The sequence below is a fragment of the Schistocerca gregaria genome, chromosome 1 (assembly GCF_023897955.1).
Source record: "Schistocerca gregaria isolate iqSchGreg1 chromosome 1, iqSchGreg1.2, whole genome shotgun sequence".
Classification (NCBI taxonomy): domain Eukaryota; kingdom Metazoa; phylum Arthropoda; class Insecta; order Orthoptera; family Acrididae; genus Schistocerca; species Schistocerca gregaria.
This window is the reverse complement of record NC_064920.1, coordinates 67,074,720-67,097,076: the sequence shown is the minus strand read 5'-3', so window position 1 is coordinate 67,097,076 and position 22,357 is coordinate 67,074,720. Positions and strand designations below refer to the sequence as shown.

At 53.1% G+C, this 22,357-nt stretch overlaps 1 protein-coding gene across 1 annotated transcript in view; it reads right to left on the bottom strand.

The window, feature by feature from the left end:
* Window positions 1-22,357, bottom strand: part of LOC126270168 (uncharacterized) — a 342,447-nt gene that overhangs the window by 137,521 nt on the left and 182,569 nt on the right. The window contains exon 6 of the mRNA XM_049974090.1: window positions 7,470-7,716. Coding sequence (XP_049830047.1) covers window positions 7,470-7,716 — 247 coding nt within the window. The remainder of the gene's footprint in view (window positions 1-7,469; window positions 7,717-22,357) is intronic.

Genomic DNA, 22,357 nt, shown 5'->3' with positions numbered 1-22,357 from the left:
ATGAATGTACCAGACACCAGATTTCATCCACCAGACACTGCTAATAATCAAAACGGCAGAACTGTACAGTTGATAGAACACATACCAAACTCCCAAGCTGAAAATCACATATCGGAAGAATTATGACTAGAGAAAACCTGCAATGAATCTCTTAATGTCGATACTATGAAATCACACAGAGAAAACATAACGACCGAAAATGCCATTACATTTGACGACGTGAGAGACACATTGTTACAGGAAAAACCAATCCTACAGAAAACAATATATCACCCAATAATAGAGATAAATTTACAGTCGCACAATATTTTAGCGATAATTGATTCAGGTTCACCTATGTGCGTAATTAACGAAGACACATTTAACAGATGCAATAGCAATAATGATTACCCAGTATTTCCTTTAAACAGAACGAAGGTCAAGGGAGCTTTTGCAGGAAAAGGCATTGAAGTTAAAAGACAGACACAATTAACATTTGTTTTTGCAGGGGAAACGTTCCACAGTGATTGTTGGATAGTTCCGAATTTAACAACAGACATGATATTAGGAATAAATTTTCTTGTTCAGTACGATGCGAAGATTGACTTCAAATCGTCATACCTCACACTACAAAAGGAAAACAGGGAAGTGATCGTAAGATTTCAAAACACAGTATCCTCCGAAGAACAAAATATGCACAGGATCGAGATTATTACTGATTCTCAAGATAACGATTGTTATATCGCACTATACACGAACACACTTAATAATGACTTGGTAGAGGAACAGGAGTACAATATGTTCGAGACAATTACACGCAAGGTAGACAATAGTGTAGCAAAATGCGACGCAGAACGCACAGAACTTGAAAATATTCTGGTACAACACAAAGCAGTTTTTGCCAATGTTCCAGGAACAATGACAGGATTTATGTACGAATTTCAAGTGAAACCACACGAGACTTTCAAAGCAAAGCATTATCCAATCCCACACATACACACAGAAGCAGTTAAGAAAGAATTACGAGCAATGATCGATCAAGGAATAATAGAACCAGCAGCCAGCCAATATATAAATCCACTACACATTGTTGAAAAGAAGGATGGATCACTACGTTTAGTTTTAGATTCACGTCAAGTTAATAAAATAATCATTACAGAAACCGACCGACCACAGACGTTAGAAGAGTTACTGCAAAAATTTCATGGCACCTCCATTTATACTACACTCGACCTCAAATCAGGGTTTTGGCAAATCCAACTACACCCAAATTGCCGAAAATATACGGCATTCCTTTGCTTTGGGGAATGCTATCAATTTTGTAAACTTCCGTTTGGACTAACGATTTCGTCTGCCGCCTTTATACGAGGCATGAATACTATTCTACCACAAGATCTGAAAAACAAAATTACTACATATGTCGATGACATTTTAATTGCAGCAGAAAACTGGGAACAACACAATCATACTCTTCAACAATTACTGAATACATTCGAGCAGAATGGTATAACTATAAACTTGCGTAAATCTGAATTTGGTAAAGCGTCAATAAAATTTCTAGGGCACATTATCTCACAAACAGGTATCGCACCAGACCCTGACAAATTGCAAGCCACTGTACATCAAAATATACTCTTTATTCGATCATACCGAGACGGTAATAATTGGCTTTTATGCATTCCGGAAGGGATCGTAAATAAACTGATATGGTATACACATCTAAGTTATGGACACTACGGAGCGAGGAAATGCTTTCTGATTCTGCGACAAAATTGCCACTTTAATAACATGGAAAAACACATAAGAAAAGTAATAGCATCATGCAAGATATGTCAAAAAGCTAAATCATCAACAGTGTCACACATTCCACCATTGTATCCCATCATACCGGTTAAGTTAAGACACATGGCAGCAGTGGATCTTTTCGGTCCAATCCCCAGAACAAATAATGGTTATAGTTATATTTTTGTAGCTGTAGAACTAACATCCAAATTTGTAACATTTTCTCCACTAAGGAAAGCAACAGCAAGAACAGTATCAAGAGCGTTTGTAAGAGATTTTCTATCAGTAGTAGGACGTGTACAGAAGGTTATTTCGGATAACGGTCCGCAGTTTAGGTCAGACGTATGGAAGAAAATGTTAGAAAGTAAGAACATAACACCTATTTACATATCAAGATATCACAGTTCTTCCAACCCATCAGAAAGAATAATGAAAGAGATCGGGAAGTTATGCAGAATTTATTGTCATAAAAGACATACAACATGGGATAAATATATTTTACAGTTTCAAGAAGTGATAAATGCAATACCCAATGAATCTACGATGCTATCACCAACCGTAATACTGACAAATAAAGACCCACCGAACAAAATTACCGAACTAATTACTTTTCCTAAGACGCGTAGGCTTCGACATTGTGAAATAATAGACACAGCATTAGCAAACACTAAAAGAGCTGCAGATCGGCGGAAGAAACAACAGAAGCAGGTAAGTCGACTACAGAAGTACGAGATTGGCGACAAAGTACTGATTCGCACTCATTTTCTTTCCAACAAAGGTAAGCACAGATGCCGTAAATTCGAACTTCTGTATGCAGGCCCTTACAGAGTTCGTAATATTCCACACGCTAATGTAGTGCATGTGGAAACGCTACGTAAGAAGAAATCATTAGGGAATCATCATGTATCCAACGTGAAACATTTCTTGACTTAAATTTTTGCATTTCAGCTGACGAAAGGACGGCGTGACACGTAAGTATGCAACAATGGTAGTTTCAGCACGCTTCAGTAACAAACAAAGCCGCGACACGCACCGTACCTTAAAGAACACAGCAGTACTTAATGATGCTACGCCAGCCAAGACAAATAAAAACACGAGAAACATTTCCTAACTTAAAGAGAACATGCAGACAACGACACGACGTATGAATTTGTGCACTGAGAGCTCATAAATGAAAGAAATTTTTTTTATAACGTGACATAATTACTTAAGAAAATGTCGATTTTTGCAATAGCTAAACTGATAATATAGGTCGTTCATTAATCAATTATTTTAGTGGTAACATTAACATGTACTCTTTATTCCAGAATGCAGCATTGTTGTCACACGTCATCAAAATGAAACGTAGTTTTAGTTAGAATAAGGATGTGAATCTTTAGGTCACGCAGATAGCTGACGCTAATTGTCATTACAGAAATTTTATAGGTCATGCCGGGAGCTGACGTGATTTTGCAGCAGTTAATATTATGATAAAGTGTTTTATAGGTCATGCCAGGAGCGGACGAGAAGTACCAGAAGATGTTTATTGAAGTCATGCTGTGCACTGACGATAATTAATACTGAATGTTTTATAATAAGTCATGCCGTGCGCTGACGTTAATTAATGCTGAATGTTTATAACAGGTTATGCAGAGAGTTGACACAGATGCAGAAGAAGAATGTGTATGTTATGTTAGTATATAAGAAATGTATAATGTTAAGAAATAATTTTGCTAGCATGTGACACATTGCAACACTATGGATAGGGACCACACATTACAATGTCTAACCAGAATAATGTTTACCTTAATTTTCAGCTGCAAAAGAATACTTTAAATAATTTTATGACAGTAATTTTATTGTATATTATGACCTGACATTTGACGACTCATAACTGACGACTACACCCCTGAATGGAAGATAAAATTTTAGGACAGTAAGTCAAGAAATGCATTGTCAACAAAATTTATAATTAATGATGTAAGAAACTAATATATGTAAATACAGAATAAGTAATAATGTACTTGTCTATAACAAATCTGTATACTATCAAATACTGAATAAGTAGGAACTTTTATGTCTTTTATATATGGGAATAATTTTCTGGAAGAATTCTTAAATTAAAACTACATATTGTTACAAATTACGACACAACATATTTTGTCATAGGGAAAATTATTTGGTAGTCAAATTATGGTACCAACAATGTCCGTGAACCCATTGCCAAAACAATTTTACCCGTACCTTAATTCCTGTGCATCCCCATGGTTATTGAGCACAGAATCAGTGAATTGTGAAACACGTGACTTCAACCAATGATGTTCTCGACGAGGTGTTTGCATACCTAGATGCACACCACAGCCCGATGTATGTCAATTGGTGCCTGCATACCTAGATACACACCACAGTATGATGTACGACAATAGGTGTTTGCATACCAAGATGCACACCACCAACCTTAATGGACCATAGGAGATGGAACTTAATCCTGATGTGGCTGCGGCAACTCAGGCTATTCGACGACGTACTTAGTGTTTGGGTACACTAAAACTATGGAGCAAGGCGATGATGGAACCACATGGCGAAACCTGGTGTTGTGCTATGTGAGGGAAAGGAACAGACTTTTGAGTGCATTCACAGACAGTTGCCAGTGCTTTGACCATGCTATCCAATTCCTTTTGTACCTTCCTTAATTGTGGTACTAAGAGATGCCAATTTGAATTAAATGTTTCATAATGTAAACTTTCAATTGCTTCATATGATCTGTATATTGATTTTCACATTTACTCTTATTCTTGTTGTTAAATTTAAGGGAACCAAATTTTACTTGATGTACAATTCCTACTAAAACCCTTTCTATTTACATATTCTCTTTATTAGAGATAGACAAATCATTTCGTATGACAGCATTTGTGTATACACTTTGTTCAAACTATTTTCTATAATCAAATTTTATACTTATGTTGAGTCCATATGACTCAACAACGTAGTAAAATTTTAAGAAAGCCGAGTAGCGGCATATGTAATTATGTAATAGGCGTATTTAAACTGTTTTAGCATGTAATTATCTGAACTGTTTCTTATTTAAATTGTTTTGTTAATTAAATTGCATTGTGTATTATTGAGAAAGAGCGGGAAACCGCGCATAGATACATTTTGAGAAAGAGCGGGAAACAGCGCGCAGTAATACATCTGTAATGGTAGCAGGGATTGTCTGCACCAAAAACCATTGTTGGCGGCGAGACCGCACTTTTGTAGCATTGAGCGTTGGAAGCGAGCAGTTGCGAGTAAGATGTGAGACGAGGCAGTCGTAGCTAGCGAGACATGAGAGGAGGTCGCTGTAAGCGAGGTATGAATTAACACTTTGAAAGAAGCGGTGTGCTCGCCAGCCACTCGCTATATGTAGCGCAATGCTAGTTTTTAAGAATTTTTGTAAAGAACTATGCCCCTTGTAATTGTTTGTCAAGATCGTTCTCAGAATATAGTTATGTAATTTTGATGGAAAATTAGGTATGTAGCGCAACTCTATTTTTCAAGAATTTTTGTAAAGAACTATACCCCTTGTAATTGTTTGTCAAGATCGTTCTCAGAATATAGTTAACTTCTACCAGATTAAATGCATTAAGAATTTTCTATCCCAAAATCATTCACGTAAATGCTTTACGGAATTTATTGTTATCTTAAAAGAAAAGTCTAAACTGAGCTTCAGCTTTTATCAAATCTAAATTAACTTCAACTTAAAGAATTCCAGTCACAAAGTATTATGAAACTCCACCAGCAGCTTATAATTATGTTAAAGAGAAGTAAGTATATTCATTCCACAGTTTGCTGTAGCAGTCAGATGGCGATCCAGTATAAATAATTAAAGGTAAGAATCAGTCTTAATAATTTCAGGTAACGACTGAGGGCCACGGCGACAACACATTTTATGTTTCGTCGTAATAATCAGCAGGTAGTCTTGACAGAGCAGCAGTTAAAAGATTTTAAGAGACGCAGCGTTCAGTCAGCAAGCAAACGTTCATCCAATATTAGACGGGAAGGTTTCAACAGTTATAACAGGACTCGTTCTCGTTCTCCTTACGTATGGTAAATACTGTGTCGCTGGCGATCGAGTGTGATATGGGAGCATAGTAGGAACGGCTTCCCGTTCTGGACTCTGCAGTAGGGTTAGTTAACACCTGCACTCCGTAGTCTGTTTCCTTCCACGTGTTGGAGTGGATGTACAGCTGCTGTCCACTCTAATATCAGGGTCGTTACCAAAGTAATGACTTTGGATGTCCGCGCCAGATGTTGTTGATTTAGTGCTAATGCTTGAACCTTGCTCTTTCATTTGTAGGTGCTTCCGGTGTTCTGTGGTAGTTAGCGCTAGCAGAGGAATGTTCAAGAATGGAGTCTGATAGGGACGCGCGTAAAAAACAGCGATGTGCGATTCCCGGCTGCTGAAGAAATTGCGCCGATTGAAATCCATCAACGCTTGTTAAAGGTGTATGGAGACGATACAATAGACGTGACAAATGTGAGGCGATGGAGACGGCATTTTCAAGGCTATGGAAAGTGTGCGCAACTAGCCACGGCCCGCAATGAGGAGCGTATTGATGAACTCACCCGTGTCGATCGCCGGATGACGACCAGAGAATTGTGTGCAAAGCTGAATGTCGATTGTAATGCCTTAGAGACAAAGTTGGAACATCTCAGTTGTCACGAAGTCTGTGGAGAAGGATAGCTAATGGAATGGAAATTTGTCAGGACCTGCTGGACCGACACGAAGCTGAATGTGACAATTTTGAACAAAATTGCGTGCCGCTGTGGCCGAGCGGTTTAGGCGCTTCAGCATGGAACCGCGCGACCGCTACGGTTGCAGGTTCGAATTCTACCTCGGGCATGAATGTGTCTGATGTCCTTAGGTTAGTTAGGTTTGAGTAGTTCTATGTTCTAATGCTCAGAGCCATTTGAAGCAATTTGAACAGCACCGTCACCAGAGATGGTGTCACCACTACGAGCCGGAATCCAAGTGACAGTCCATGGAATGCCAACATGCAAATTCTCCATCGAAGTAGAAATTTAAGACACAGCCTTCTGAAGGGACAGTGATGTGCACAGTCTTCTGGGATAGCCAGATGTCTTGGACCCTGCAGAAACTGTCAATGCAGCAAGCTAAAAGACGGCATTGACTAAGCTGACTAAGCTGAAAGCCCGAATTTCCAGGGTGAAACCTGAGGAGAAGACCAACTTTCACCGGCGACGTGGTAACGAGAGGCCTCACAATAGTTTTACGACCACGTAACTCACTGGAAAATTCGGCTGGAGTGTCTTACCAGATCCGCCGTACAGTCTCGATTTTTCGCCTTCAGGGTAACATCTCTTTGGACCTCTGAAAGATGGACTACGTGGCGAAGGTTTTTAAGCCTCAGATGCCGTTCTCAAGGTCGTAAGGAAGTGGTTAGCCTCAGCTGGCTCCTATTTTTACAATCGCGGTGTGCAGACTCTGGTCATCGTTGATAAAAGTGCATAACGAATGGTGCTGACTGTGTGGAAAAATGACATTCTGTAGCTGACATATTACTCTGTTTAGCTGTAGTGTTGTGGTTAATGTATGTCCTGTAGTTTCCGTCAAAAAGAGGCATTACTTTCGGAACGACTGACGTGTGTGCCCGTATGGTGGTGTGAACGTGAACATTTCTTTAAGAGGCTGAGCACGTGTGAAATTGTTTCCGCCGCCTCTGCCGTACCTTGCACATCTCGACGTTGTTGTGTATGGCGGCGACGTGCAGCGGGCAGCGGCCGTCGTTGTTGGGCGCGTCGGCGGCGTCGGGGCGGCGGCCCAGCAGCCAGCGCACCAGCTCGGTGCGGCCCGAGGCGACGGCGTCGTGCAACGGCAGGTCGCCGCGCACGTTTCGCAGCCAGAGAGAGGCGCCGTGCGCCGCCAGCAGCCGCAGCGTCTCCAGCTGCCCCTTGGCCGCGCCGCAGTGCGCCGGCCTGCGCCAACAAACGACTCATTCTAACTCTCCACAACACGTCTCCAGCTGGCCCCTGGCCGCGCCGCAGTACGCTGAACTGCGCCCACAAACGACTCGTTCTAACTCTCCACAACACGTCTCAGCTGGCCCTTGGCCGAGCCGCAGTGCGCCGGCCTGCGCCCACAAACAACTCGTTCTAACTCTCCACAACACGTCTCCAGCTGGCTCCTGGCCGCGCCGCAATGCGCCGGCCTGCTCCAACAAACGACTCGTTCTAACTACCCACAACACGTCTCCAGCTTGCCCTTGGCCGCGCTACAGTGCGCCGGCCTGCGCCCACAAACGACTCGTTCTAACTCTCCACAACACGTCTCCGGCTGGCTCCTGGCAGCGCCGCAGTGCGCCGGCCTTCGCCCACAAACGACTCGTTGTAACTCTCCACAACACGTCTCCAGTTGGCTCTTGGCCGGGCCGCAGTGTGACGGTCTGCGCCCACAAACGACTCGTTCTGACTGTCTACAACACGTCCCAGCTGGCCCCTGGCCGCGCCGCAGTGCGCCGATCAGCGCCCAGAAACGGCTCGTTCTAACTCTGCACAACACGTCTCCAGCTGGCCCTTGGCCGAGTAGCAGTGCGCCAGCCTTCGCCCACAAACAACTCGTTCTAACTCTCCACAACACGTCTCCAGCTGGCCCTTGGCCGCGCTACAGTGCGCCGGCCTGCGCCCACAAACGACTCGTTCTAACTCTCCACAACACGTCTCCGGCTGGCTCCTGGCAGCGCCGCAGTGCGCCGGCCTTCGCCCACAAACGACTCGTTGTAACTCTCCACAACACGTCTCCAGTTGGCTCTTGGCCGGGCCGCAGTGTGACGGTCTGCGCCCACAAACGACTCGTTCTGACTGTCTACAACACGTCCCAGCTGGCCCCTGGCCGCGCCGCAGTGCGCCGATCAGCGCCCAGAAACGGCTCGTTCTAACTCTGCACAACACGTCTCCAGCTGGCCCTTGGCCGAGTAGCAGTGCGCCAGCCTTCGCCCACAAACGACTCGTTCTAACTCTCCACAACACGTCTCCACCTGGCCCTTGGCTGCGCCGGCCTGCGCCCTCAAACGACTCGTTCTAACTCTCCACAACACGTCTCCTGCTGGCCCTTGGCGGCGCCGGCCTGCGCCCTCAAACGACTCGTTCTAACTCTGCACAACACGTCTCCAGCTAGCCCTTGGCCGAGTCGCAGTGCGCCGGCCTTCGCCCACAAACGACTCGTTGTAACTCTCCACAACACGTCTCCAGCTGGCCCTTGGCCGCGCGACAGTGCGCCGGCCTGCGCCCACAAACGACTCGTTCTAACTCTCCACAACACGTCTCCAGCTGGCTCTTGGCCGCGCCGCAGTGCGCCGGCCTGCGCCCACAAACGACACGTTGTAACTCTCCACAACACGTCTCAAGCTGGCCCTTGGCTGCGCCGCAGTGCGCCAGCCTGCGCCCACAAGCGACTCGTTGTAACTCTCCACAACACGTCTCCATCTGGCTCCTAGCCAGGCCACAATGCGCCGGCCTGCTCCAACAAACGACTCGTTCTAACTACACACAACATGTCTCCAGCTGGCCCTTGGCCGAGTCGCAGTGCGCCGGCCTTCGCCCACAAACGACTGGTTCTAACTCTCCACAACACGACTCTAGCTGCCTCTTGGCCGCGCCGCAATGCGCCGGCCTGCGCCCACAAACGACTCGTTCTAACTCTCCACAACACGTCTCCAGCTGGCTCCTGGCCGCGCCGCAATGCGCCGGCCTGCTCCAACAGACGACTCGTTCTAACTACCAACAACACGTCTCCAGCTGGCCCTTGGCCGCGCCGCAGTGCGCCGGCCTTCGCCCACAAACGACTCGTTCTAACTCTCCACAACACGACTCTAGCTGCCTCTTGGCCGCGCCGCAATGCGCCGGCCTGCGCCCACAAACGACTCGTTCTAACTCTCCACATCACGTCTCCGGCTGGCCCTTGGCCGAGCCGCAGTACGCCGGCCTGCGCCCACAAACGACTCGTTGTAACCCCCAACAACAAGTCTCCAGCTGGCCCTTGGCCGAGCCGCAGTGCGCCGGCCTGCGCCCACAAACGTGTCGTTCTAACTCTCCCCAACACGCCTCCAGCTGGCCCCTGGCCGCGCCGCAGTGCGCCGGCCCTCGCCCACAAACGACTCGTTGTAACCCCCAACAACACGTCTCCAGCTTGCCCTTTAGGAGCCGCAGTGCGTCGGCCTTCGCCCACAAACGACTCATTGTAACCCTCCACAACACGTCTCCAGCTGGCCCCTGGCCGCGCCGTAGTGCGCCGGCCTTCGCCCACAAAAGACTCGTTGAAAACCTCCACAACACGTCTCCAGCTGTCCCTTGGCCGAGCCCCAGTGCGCCGGCTTGCGCCCACAACTGATTCATTGTAACTTCCACAACACATCTCCAGCTGGCCCCTGGCCGCGCCGCAGTGCGCCGGCCTGCGCCCACAAACGACTCGTTCTAACTCTCCACAACACGTCTCCAGCTGGCCCCTGACCGCGCCGCAGTGCGCCGGCCTTCGCCCACAAAAGACTCGTTGTAACCCTCCATAACACGTCTCCAGCTGGCCCTTGGCCGCGCTGCAGTGCGTCGGCCTTCGTCCACAAACGACTCGTTGTAACCCTCCACAACAGGTCTCCAGCTGGCCCCTGGCCGCGCCGCAGTGCGCCGGCCTTCGCCCACAAAATACTCGTTGAAAACCTCCACAACACGTCTCCAGCTGACCCTTGGCCGAGCCCCAGTGCGCTGGCCTGCGCCAACAAACGACTCATTGTAACTCTCCACAACACGTCTCCAGCTGGCCCATGGCCGAGCCGCAGTGCGCCGGCCTGCGCCCACAAACGACTCATTGTAACTCTCCACAACACGTCTCCAGCTGGCCTATGGAAGAGCCCCAGTGCGCCGGCCTTCGCCCACAAACGACACGTTGTAACTCTCCACAACACGTCTCCAGCTGGCCCCTCACCACGCCGCAGTGCGCCGGCCTGCGCCCACAAACGACTCGATCTAACTCTCCACAACACGTCTCCAGCTGGCCCTTGGCCGCGCCACAGTGCGCCGGCCTGCACCCACAATCGACACGTTGTAACTCTCCACAACACGTCTCCAGCTTGCCCTTGGCCGCGCCGCAGTGCGCCGGCCTGCGCCCACAAACAACTCGTTCTAACTTTCCACATCACGTCTCCAGCTGGCCCTTGGCCGCGCCGCAGTGCGCCGGCCTGCGCCCACAAACGACTCGTTCTAACTCTCCACAACACGTCTCCAGCTGGCCCTTGGCCGCGCCGCAGTGCGCCGGCCTGCGCCCACAAACGACTCGTTCTAACTCTCCACAATACGTCTCCAGCTGGCCCCTGGCCGCGCCGTAGTGCGCCGGCCTTCGGCCACAAACGACTCGTTCTAACTCTCCACAATACGTCTCCAGCTGGTACCTGGCCGCGCCGCAGTGCGCCGGCCTTCGCCCACAAACGACTCGTTCTAACTGTCCACAATACGTCTCCAGCTGTCCCCTGGCCGTGCCGCAGTGCGCCGGCCTTCGCCCACAAACGACACGTTGTAACCCTCCACAACACATCTCCAGCTGGCCCTTGGCCGAACCGCAGTGCAGTACGCCGGTCTGCAACGACTCGTTGTAACTCTCCACAACACGTCTCCAGCTGGCCCTTGGCCGCGCCGCAGTGCGCCGGCCTGCGCCCACAAACGACTCGTTCTAACTCTCCACAACACGTCTCCAGCTGGCCCTTGGCCGCGCCGCAGTGCGCCGGCCTGCGCCCACAAACGACTCGTTCTAACTCTCCACAACACGTCTGCAGCTGGCCCTTGGCCGCGCCGCAGTGCGCCGGCCTGCGCCCACAAACGACTCGTTCTAACTCTCCACAATACGTCTCCAGCTGTCCCCTGGCCGCGCCGCAGTGCGCCGGCCTTCGCCCACAAACGACACGTTGTAACCCTCCACAACACATCTCCAGCTGGCCCTTGGCCGAACCGCAGTGCAGTACGCCGGTCTGCAACGACTCGTTGCAACTCTCCACAACACGTCTCCAGCTGAACCTGGGCCGCGCCGCAGTGCGCCGACCTGCGCCCACAAACGACTCGTTCTAACTCTCCACAACACGTCTCAAGCTGGCCCTTGGTCGCGCCGGCCTGCGCCCACAAACGACTCGTTCTGACTCTCCACAACACGTCTCCAGCTGGCCCCTGACCACGCCGCAGTGCGCCAGCCTGCGCCCACAAAAGACTTATTCTAACTCTCCACAACACGTCTCCAGCTGGCCCTTGGCCGCGCCGCAGTATGCCGGCCTGCACCCACAATCGACACGTTGTAACTCTCCACAACACGTCTCCAGCTGGCCCTTGGTCGCGCCGGCCTGCGCCCACAAACGACTCATTCTGACTCTCCACAACACGTCTCCAGCTGGCCCCTGACCACGCCGCAGTGCGCCAGCCTGCGCCCACAAACGACTCGATCTAACTCTCCACAACACGTCTCCAGCTGGCCCTTGGCCGCGCCGGCCTGCGCCCACAAATGACTCGTTCTGACTCTCCACAACACGTCTCCAGCTGGCCCCTGGCCGCGCCGCAGTGCGCTGGTCTGCGCCCACAAACGACTCGTTCTAACTCTCCACAACACGTCTCCAGCTGGCCCTTGGCCTCGTTGCAGTACGCCGGTCTGCAACGACTCGTTGTAACTCTCCACAACACGTCTCCAGCTGGCCCTTGGCCGCGCCGCAGTGCGCCGGACGGCGCCCACAAACGACTCGTTCTAACTCTCCACAACACATCTCCAGCTGGCCCTTGGCCGAACCGCCGTGCGCTGGACCGCGCCCACAAACGACACCTTGTAACTCTCCACAACACGTCTCCAGCAGGCCCTTGGCCACGCCGGCCTGCGCCCACAAACGACTCGTTCAATCTCTCCACAACACGTCTCTAGCTGGCCACTGGCCGCGCCGCAGTGCGCCAGCCTGCGCCCACAAACGACTCGTTCTAACTCACCACAACACGTCTCCAGCTGGCCCCTGGTGGCGCCGCAGTGCGCCGTTCTGCGCCCACAAACGACACGTTGTAACTCTCCACAATACGTCTCCAGCTGGCCCTTGGCCGAACCGCAGTGCAGTACGCCGGTCTGCAACGACTCGTTGTAACTCTCCACAACACGTCTCCAGCTGGCCCTTGGCCGCGCCGCAGTGCGCCGGCCTGCGCCCACAAACGACTCGTTCTAACTCTCCACAACACGTCTCCAGCTGGCCCTTGGTCGCGCTGTCCTGCGCCCACAAACGACTCGTTCTGACTCTCCACAACACGTCTCCAGCTGGCCCCTGACCACGCCGCAGTGCGCCGACCTGCGCCCACAAACGACTCGATCTAACTCTCCACAACACGTCTCCAGCTGTCCCTTGGCCGTGCCGCAGTGCGCCGGCCTGCACCCACAATCGACACGTTGTAACTCTCCACAACACGTCTCCAGCTGGCCCTTGGCCGCGCCGCAGTGCGCCGGCCTGCGCCCACAAACGACTCGTTCTAACTCTCCACAACACGTCTCCAGCTGGCCCTTGGCCGCGCCGGCCTGCGCCAACAAACGACTCGTTCTAACTCTCCACAACACGTCTCCAGCTGGCCCTTGGCCGCGCCGCAGTGCGCTGGCCTGCGCCCACAAACGACTCGTTCTAACTCTCCACAACACGTCTCCAGCTGGCCCTTGGATGCGCCGGAGTGCGCCGGCCTTCGCCCACAAACGACTCGTTCTAACTCTCCACAATACGTCTCCAGCTGTCCCGTGGCCGCGCCGCTGTGCGCCGGCCTTCGCCCACAAACGACACGTTGTAACACTCCACAACACATCTCCAGCTGGCCCTTGGCCGAACCGCAGTGCAGTACGCCGGTCTGCAACGACTCGTTGTAACTCTCCACAACACGTCTCCAGCTGGCCCTTGGCCGCGCCGCAGTGCGCCGGCCTGCGCCCAAAAACGACTCGTTCTAACTCTCCACAACACGTCTCCAGCTGGCCCTTGGCCGCGCCTGCCTGCGCCCACAAACGACCCATTCTAACTCTCCACAACACGGTTCCAGCTGGCCCTTGGCCACGCCGCAGTGCGCCGGCCTGCGCCCACAAACGACTCGTTCTAACTCTCCACAATACGTCTCCAGCTGTCCCCTGGCCGCGCCGCAGTGCGCCGGCCTTCGCCGACAAACGACACGTTGTAACCCTCCACAACATGTCTCCAGCTGGCCCTTGGCCGAACCGTAGTGCAGTACGCCGGTCTGCAACGACTCGTTGTAACTCTCCACAACACGTCTCCAGCTGGCCCTTGGCCGCGCCGCAGTGCGCCGGCCTGCGCCCACAAACGACTCGTTCTAACTCTCCTCAACACATCTCCAGCTGGCCCTTGGTCGCGCAGGGCTGCGCCCACAAACGACTCGTTCTGACTCTCCACAACATGTCTCCAGCTGGCCCCTGACCACGCCGCAGTGCGCCGGCCTACGCCCACAAAAGACTCATTCTAACTCTCCACAACACGTCTCCAGCTGGCCCTTGGCCGCGCCGCAGTGCGCCGGCCTGCACCCACAATCGACACGTTGTAAGTCTCCACAACACATCTCCAGCTGGCAATTGGCCGCGCCGCAGTGCGCCGGCCTGCACCCACAAACGACTCGGTCTAACACTCCACAATACGTCTCCAGCTGGCCCCTGGCCGCGCCGTAGTGCGCCGGCCTTCGCCCACAAACGACTCGTTCTAACTCTCCACAATACGTCTCCAGCTGGCACCTGGCCGCGCCGCAGTGCGCCGGCCTTCGCCCACAAACGACTCGTTCTAACTCTCCACAATACGTCTCCAGCTGGCACCTGGCCGCGCCGCAGTGCGCCGGCCTTCGCCCACAAACGACACGTTGTAACCCTCCACAACACATCTCCAGCTGGCCCTTGGCCGAACCGCAGTGCAGTACGCCGGTCTGCAACGACTCGTTGTAACTCTCCACAACACGTCTCCAGCTGGCCCTTGGCCGCGCCGCAGTGCGCCGGCCTGCGCCCACAAACGACTCGTTCTAACTCTCCACAACACGTCTCCAGGTGGCCCTTGGTCGCGCCGGCCTGCGCCCACAAACGACTCGTTCTGACTCTCCACAACACGTCCCCAGCTGGCCCCTGACCACGCCGCAGTGCGCCAGCCTGCGCCCACAAACGACTCGATCTAACTCTCCACAACACGTCTCAAGCTGGCCCTTGGCCGCGCCGGCCTGCGCCCACAAATGACTCGTTCTGACTCTCCACAACACGTTTCCAGCTGGCCCCTGGCCGCGACACAGTGCGCTGGTCTGCGCCCACAAACGACTCGTTCTAACTCTCCACAACACGTCTCCAGCTGGCCCTTGGCCGCATTGCAGTACGCCGGTCTGCAACGACTCGTTGTAACTCTCTACAACACGTCTCCAGCTGGCCCTTGGCCGCGCCGCAGTGCACCGGCCTGCGCCCACAAACAAATCGTTCTAACTCTCCACAACACGTCTCCAGCTGGCCCTTGGCCGCGCCGGCCTGCGCCCACAAACGACTCGTTCAATCTCTCCACAACACGTCTCTAGCTGGCCACTGGCCGCGCCGCAGTGCGCCAGCCTGCGCCCACAAACTACTCGTTCTAACTCACCACAACACGTCTCCAGCTGGCCCCTGGCGGCGCCGCAGTGCGCCGTCCTGCGCCCACAAACGACACGTTGTAACTCTCCACAATACGTCTCCAGCTGGCCCTTGGCCGAACCGCAGTGCAGTACGCCGGTCTGCAACGACTCGTTGTAACTCTCCACAACACGTCTCCAGCTGGCCCTTGGCCGCGCCGCAGTGCGCCGGCCTGCGCCCACAAACGACTCGTTCTAACTCTCCACAACATGTCTCCAGCTGGCCCTTGGTCGCGCCGGCCTGCGCCCACAAACGACTCGTTCCGACTCTCCACAACACGTCTCCAGCTGGCCCCTGACCGCGCCGGCCTGCGCCCACAAACGACTCGATCTAACTCTCCACAACACGTCTCCAGCTGGCCCTTGGCCACGCTGCAGTGCGCCGGCCTGCACCCACAATCGACAAGTTGTAACTATCCACAACACGTCTCCAGCTGGCCCTTGGCCGCGCCGCAGTGCGCCGGCCTTCACCCACAAATGACTCGTTCTAACTCTCCACAACACGTCTCCAGCTGGCCCTTGGTCGCGCCGGCCTGCGCCCACAAACGACTCGTTCTGACTCTCCACAACACGTCTCCAGCTGGCCCCTGACCACGCCGCAGTGCGCCGGCCTGCGCCCACAAAAGACTCATTCTAACTCTCCACAACACGTCTCCAGCTGGCCCTTGGCCGCGCTGCAGTGCGCCGGCCTGCACCCACAATCGACACGTTGTAACTCTCCACAACACGTCTCCAGTTGGCCCTTGGCCGCGCCGCAGTGCGCTGGCCTGCGCCCACAAACGACTCGATCCAACTCTCCACAACACGTCTCCTACTGACCCTTGGCCGCGCCGCAGTGCGCCGGCCTCCACCCACAATCGACACGTTGTAACTCTCCCTAATACGTCTCCAGCTGGCCCTTGGCCGCGCCGGCCTGCGCCCACAAACGACTCGTTCTAACTCTCCACAACACGTCTCCAGCTGGCCCTTGGCCGCGCCGCAGTGCGCCGGCCTGCGCCCACAAACGACTCGTTCTAACTCTCCACAACACGTCTCCAGCTGGCCCTTGGCCGCGCCGCAGTGCGCCGGCCTTCACCCACAAACGACTCGTTCTAACTCCCCACAACACGTCTCCAGCTGGCCCTTGGTCGCGCCGGCCGGCGCCCACAAACGACTCGTTCTGACTCTCCACAACACGTCTCCAGCTGGCCCCTGACCACGCCGCAGTGCGCCGGCCTGCGCCCACAAAAGACTCATTCTAACTCTCCACAACACGTCTCCAGCTGGCCCTTGGTCGCACCGGCCTGCGCCCACAAACGACTCGTTCTAACTCTCCACAACACGTCTCCAGCTGGCCCTTGGCCGCGCCGCAGTGCGCCGGCCTGCACCCACAAACGACTCGTTCTAACTCTCCACAACACGTCTCCAGCTGGCCCTTGGTCGCGCCGGCCTGCGGCCACAAACGACTCGTTCTGACTCTCCACAACACGTCTCCAGCAGGCCCCTGACCACGCCGCAGTGCGCTGGCCTGCGCCCACAAACGACTCGTTCTAACTCTCCACAACACGTCTCCAGCTGGCCCTTGGCCGCGCCGCAGGTTGCCGGCCTGCACCCACAATCGACACGTTGTAACTCTCCACAACACGTCTCCAGCTGGCCCTTGGCCGCGCCGCAGTGCGCCGGCCTGCGCCCACAAACGACTCGTTCTAACTCTCCACAACACGTCTCCAGCTGGCCCTTTGCCGCCCCGTAGGTTGCCGGCCTGCACCCACAATCGACACGTTGTAACTCTCCACAACACGTCTCCAGCTGGCCCTTGGCCGCGCCGCAGTGCGCCGGCCTGCGCCCACAAACGACTCGTTCTAACTCTCCACAGTACGTCTCCAGCTGGCCCCTGGCCGCGCCGTAGTGCGCCGGCCTTCGCCCACAAACGACTCGTTCTAACTCTCCACAACACGTCTCCAGCTGGCCCTTGGCCGCGCCGCAGTGTGCCGGCCTGCACCCACAATCGACATGTTGTAACTCTCCACAAGACGTCTCCAGCTGGCCCTTGGCCGCGCCGCAGTGCGCCGGCCTGCGCCCACAAACGACTCGTTCAAACTCTCCACAACACGTCTCCAGCTGGCCCCTGACCACGCCGCAGTGCGCCGGCCTGCGCCCACAAACGACTCGTTCTAACTCTCCACAACACGTCTCCAGCTGGCCCTTGGCCGCGCCGCAGTGCGCCGGCCTGCGCCCATAAACGACTCGTTCTAACTCTCCACAACACGTCTCCAGCTGGCCCTTGGCCGCGCCGCAGTATGCCGGCCTGCACCCACAATCGACACGTTGTAACTCTCCACAACACGTCTCCAGCTGGCCCTTGGCCGCGCCGCAGTGCGCCGGCCTGCGCCCACAAACGACTCGTTCTAACTGTCCACAACACGTCTCCAGCTGGCCCTTGGCCGCGCCGCAGTGCGCCGGCCTGCGCCCACAAACGACTCGTTCTAACTCTCCACAACACGTCTCCAGCTGGCCCCTGACCACGCCGCAGTGCGCCGGCCTGCACCCACAAACGACTCGTTCTAACTCTCCACAACACGTCTCCAGCTGGCCCTTGGTCGCGCCGGCCTGCGCCCACAAACGACTCGTTCTGACTCTCCACAACACGTCTCCAGCTGGCCCCTGACCACGCCGCAGTGCGCCGGCCTGCGCCCACAAAAGACTCATTCTAACTCTCCACAACACGTCTCCAGCTGGCCCTTGGCCGCGCCGCAGTGTGCCGGCCTGCACCCACAATCGACACGTTGTAACTCTCCACAACACGTCTCCAGTTGGCCCTTGGCCGCGCCGCAGTGCGCCGGCCTGCGCCCACAAACGACACGTTGTAACTCTCCACAATACGTCTCCAGCTGGCCCTTGGCCGAACCGCAGTGCAGTACGCCGGTCTGCAACGACTCGCTGTAACTCTCCACAACACGTCTCCAGCTGGCCCTTGGCCGCGCCGCAGTGCGCCGGCCTGCGCCCACAAACGACTCGTTCTAACTCTCCACAATACGTCTCCAGCTGGCCCCTGGCCGCGCCGTAGTGCGCCGGCCTTCGCCCACAAACGACTCCTTCTAACTCTCCACAATACGTCTCCAGCTGGCACCTGGCCGCGCCGCAGTGCGCCGGCCTTCGCCCACAAACGACTCGTTCTAACTCTCCACAATACGTCTCCAGCTGTCCCCTGGCCGCGCCGCAGTGCGCCGGCCTTCGCCCACAAACGACACGTTGTAACCCTCCACAACACATCTCCAGCTGGCCCTTGGCCGAACCGCAGTGCAGTACGCCGGTCTGCAACGACTCGTTGTAACTCTCCACAACACGTCTCCAGCTGGCCCTCGGCCGCGCCGCAGTGCGGCGGCCTGCGCCCACAAACGACTCGATCTAACTCACCACAACACGTCTCCAGCTGGCCCCTGGCCGCGCCGCAGTGCGCCAGCCTGCGCCCACAAACGACTCGTTCTAACTCACCACAACACGTCTCCAGCTGGCCCCTGGCGGCGCCGCAGTGCGCCGTTCTGCGCCCACAAACGACACGTTGTAAATCTCCACAATACGTCTCCAGCTGGCCCTTGGCCGCGCCGCAGTGCGCCAGCCTGCGCCCACAAACGACTCGTTCTAACTCTCCACAACACGTCTCCAGCTGGCCCTTGGCCGCGCCGCAGTGCGCCGGCCTGCGCACACAAAGGACTCGTTCTAACTCTCCAAAACACATCTCCAGCTGGCCCCTGGCCGCGCCGCAGTGCGCCGGCCTGCGCCCACAAACGACTCGTTCAATCTCTCCACAACACGTCTCTAGCTGGCCACTGGCCGCGCCGCAGTGCGCCAGCCTGCGCCCACAAACGACTCGTTCTGACTCTCCACAACACGTCTCCAGCTGGCCCCTGGCCGCGCCGCAGTGCGCCGGCCTGCGCCCACAAACGACTCGTTCTAACTCTCCACAACTTGTCAGCGACAACTGTGCACCGTTGACACAGCAGGGAACATCAAGTCTATGAATGAATGCAAATGTGTTCGGCTGGTGCTGGCGGAGGTTCGAGTCCTCCCTCGGCATTGGTTTGTGTCGTTGTCCTTAGGATAATCTAGGTTAAGTATTGTGGAATCCTAGGGTCTGATGACGTTAGCAGTTAAGTCCCATAAGATTTCACACACATTTGGACATTTGAATCATTGCAAATGGCCTTGTCAATGATCGGTTCAGTTGGATGAGATGTGAACACAGCTGTTTATTTTCTTGCCGTTAGTATGACAGTGCACGCGGCCAGGTCCCCTGCACGCGGTTCTGTATAGATCAGAGACGCGATCACTACAATACGAATTATTCTCGACCCACCCTCTATATTGGAATCTGGCACTTTTTAAACTACAACATACCGTCTTTTAGCGGTAATTTGTTTTGACAGACAAGGAATGTTGAGTAAAAAGTCTTTGAGCTTTTCCGCCCTAATGTTTTAATCATATGTTCACCTGACGATGAGGATTTTAATACCACGAAACCTTTTGAGATCCAGTAGTAAATGACTAAATACAACTGAAGCGGTTATTAATACCCAAGACATCCCATACCGCCAGCTTGCACAGTGCTTTATTGACAACTTAGTTCCATAGCTTCGTGGGATATGCGCGACGCTCGTACACTATCGTCAGCCCTTATCAGCTAAAATAGGGACTCATCTGAGCACGTCCGCAGCTCGCGCTCTCGCGGTCGCGTTCTCGCTTACCGACCACGGGCTCACGGGTTCGTTTCCCGGCGGGCTCAGGGATTTTCACCTGCCTCGAGATGACTGTTTGTGTTGTCCTCATAATTTCATCATCATTCATAAGAATGGCGAGATTGGACTGAGAAAAGATTGGGAATTTGTACGGGTGCTGATAACCGTGCAGTTGAGCGCCCCACAAACCAAACATCATCATCGTCATCATCATCATCATCATCTGACCACGCCACGCTTTTCCAGTCGTGTAGGATCCAACCTATATGGTCACGAGCCCAGGAGAGGTGCTGCAGATGTGCTGTCAGCAGAGGCTGCTTCTATTGCCCATTAACGCCAAATTTCGCCGCTCTGTTCTAACGGATACGTTCGTCGTACGTCATACAGTTATTTTCGGTTGTTACTCCAGGCAGTGATGCTTGTCTATTAGCCCCGAAAACACCATGCAAACGCCACCGCTCTGCTTCGTTCAGTGAGGGCCGTTGGTTACTGCGTCGTCGGTGGAGAGGGGTAATGCCTGAAATCTGGCTCTCTCGGCACGCTCTTGACACAGTCGATCTAGAAATATTGGCTCCGCTAAAGAATTCCGCGTTTGAACTATACTTACATTACATTCCCGTAATGCAGCCGTCTTTTCACGCGAATCATCTAAGTGCAAATGACAGTTCCACCAACACACTGGCCTTTTACACCTTGTGCATGCGATACTACTGAATTCTATATATGTGCTCTCAGATTCGTGACACTGTAAACAAGAAAGTGGTCCTGGATATCTTAGAACACAGTGCCAAAAAAAAAACCTTTCTGAGACTGACCATCTACAATATGAACTGCAGCATCTGAGACGCGTTTTCTGAGATTATAATTACAACAAGGGAGAGTCTGCAAACGCTTTCCAGTGAAGCCGACGAAGGACACCTCGTGAATCAGCTGACGAGGCTAAGTGCTCTGTGTTCATTCTATTATCTGGGGCAATGCAGCGAGATGGGTTGCGTGCTGCAGACATGTGGATTCAGACACGTGGTCCAATCTGTCTCAAAGGTACAAGATACATTATGCCCGTTGAAGACGTATGTCTTCGAGTGCACAGTGTTTTGGTATAAGCCGCTCTCACTGTTGCCGAGTGTTGTACCGCCCAGACGCCACTCCTTGAACGAGAGCTAGAGAAGTCAGCCATTGCTGAAAACTGTCCAGAGACGCTGCACAAAATATTGTTTGGAAAAACGAGAGTCTTAGCTCATGGATCATCATATTCTGATTCCATTATAAACGGACTGGCGCAGATTAGAACAAACCGCAACAATTTCTACCGAGGCCAAGAATACACACTTAATAGGGCATGGTGGCGGCTTTGACATGGACCAAACGCAAAGACGGTTGCTTGACGCTTGCAGAGAGGTGGGGGCACCAGACGTGACGCCAGTCACTCGCACGACCTCGGTGCGGGGAGTTAGGGCAGCTATAAGCTTCTCAACTCGCTTTCCGGCGCATACGCCATTGTGCTCCTTTCTCGAAGGTTCCAGACATCGCTATCGCGTCTTTGCAAGCGAAACACTGTGACAGCTTCGTCAGTCTGTAGTTTCTTACTCCTCATGGCGATGGCCGAGTGAGCGGTCGAGAGGTCAAATGTAATTTTGACTGTAAAACCACGATTTTATTCATGTGTACCAACACGAAATACTTCGACGACACTGCCACGTAATTTTATTTGGTTCGGATGTACTGAAGAATGCTGCGAACTGCTAGGTATAATTGTAAAATCACTTGTACAGAGATTCAACAAGATATGTTGGTTAAAGTATGATATAATATTATTTTATAGTGCACACATAGACAGATCAATTGTAGCTATGGAATCTTGGCATATCAAGTACAGACAAAATACACATGATATGAAAAGGTTTTACGAATAATGATAACAGTTAATATGCCTTCTAATTGTCATGTGCATGGTGACTGATTATTACAGGTGCAAACGAAAGGAGCAAGTACAGGAAAATGGAACAAGCAAACAATCCTAATAAATATAGGTCTGGAAACCAATACTACCCCTGATAGGACTTGCAATGTTGCGGCACTGTTAGCCTAACGCCGTTTTTATTTGGAACTTATGGTAGAATGGTGCATATGTGGTACATGCATGATGGAGCGCTAATGCAGTTTCCTCTGGATGTTTGGTAATACATAATACCATCCTTAGAGAACAACTGTATCGGTTGTATCTAGCC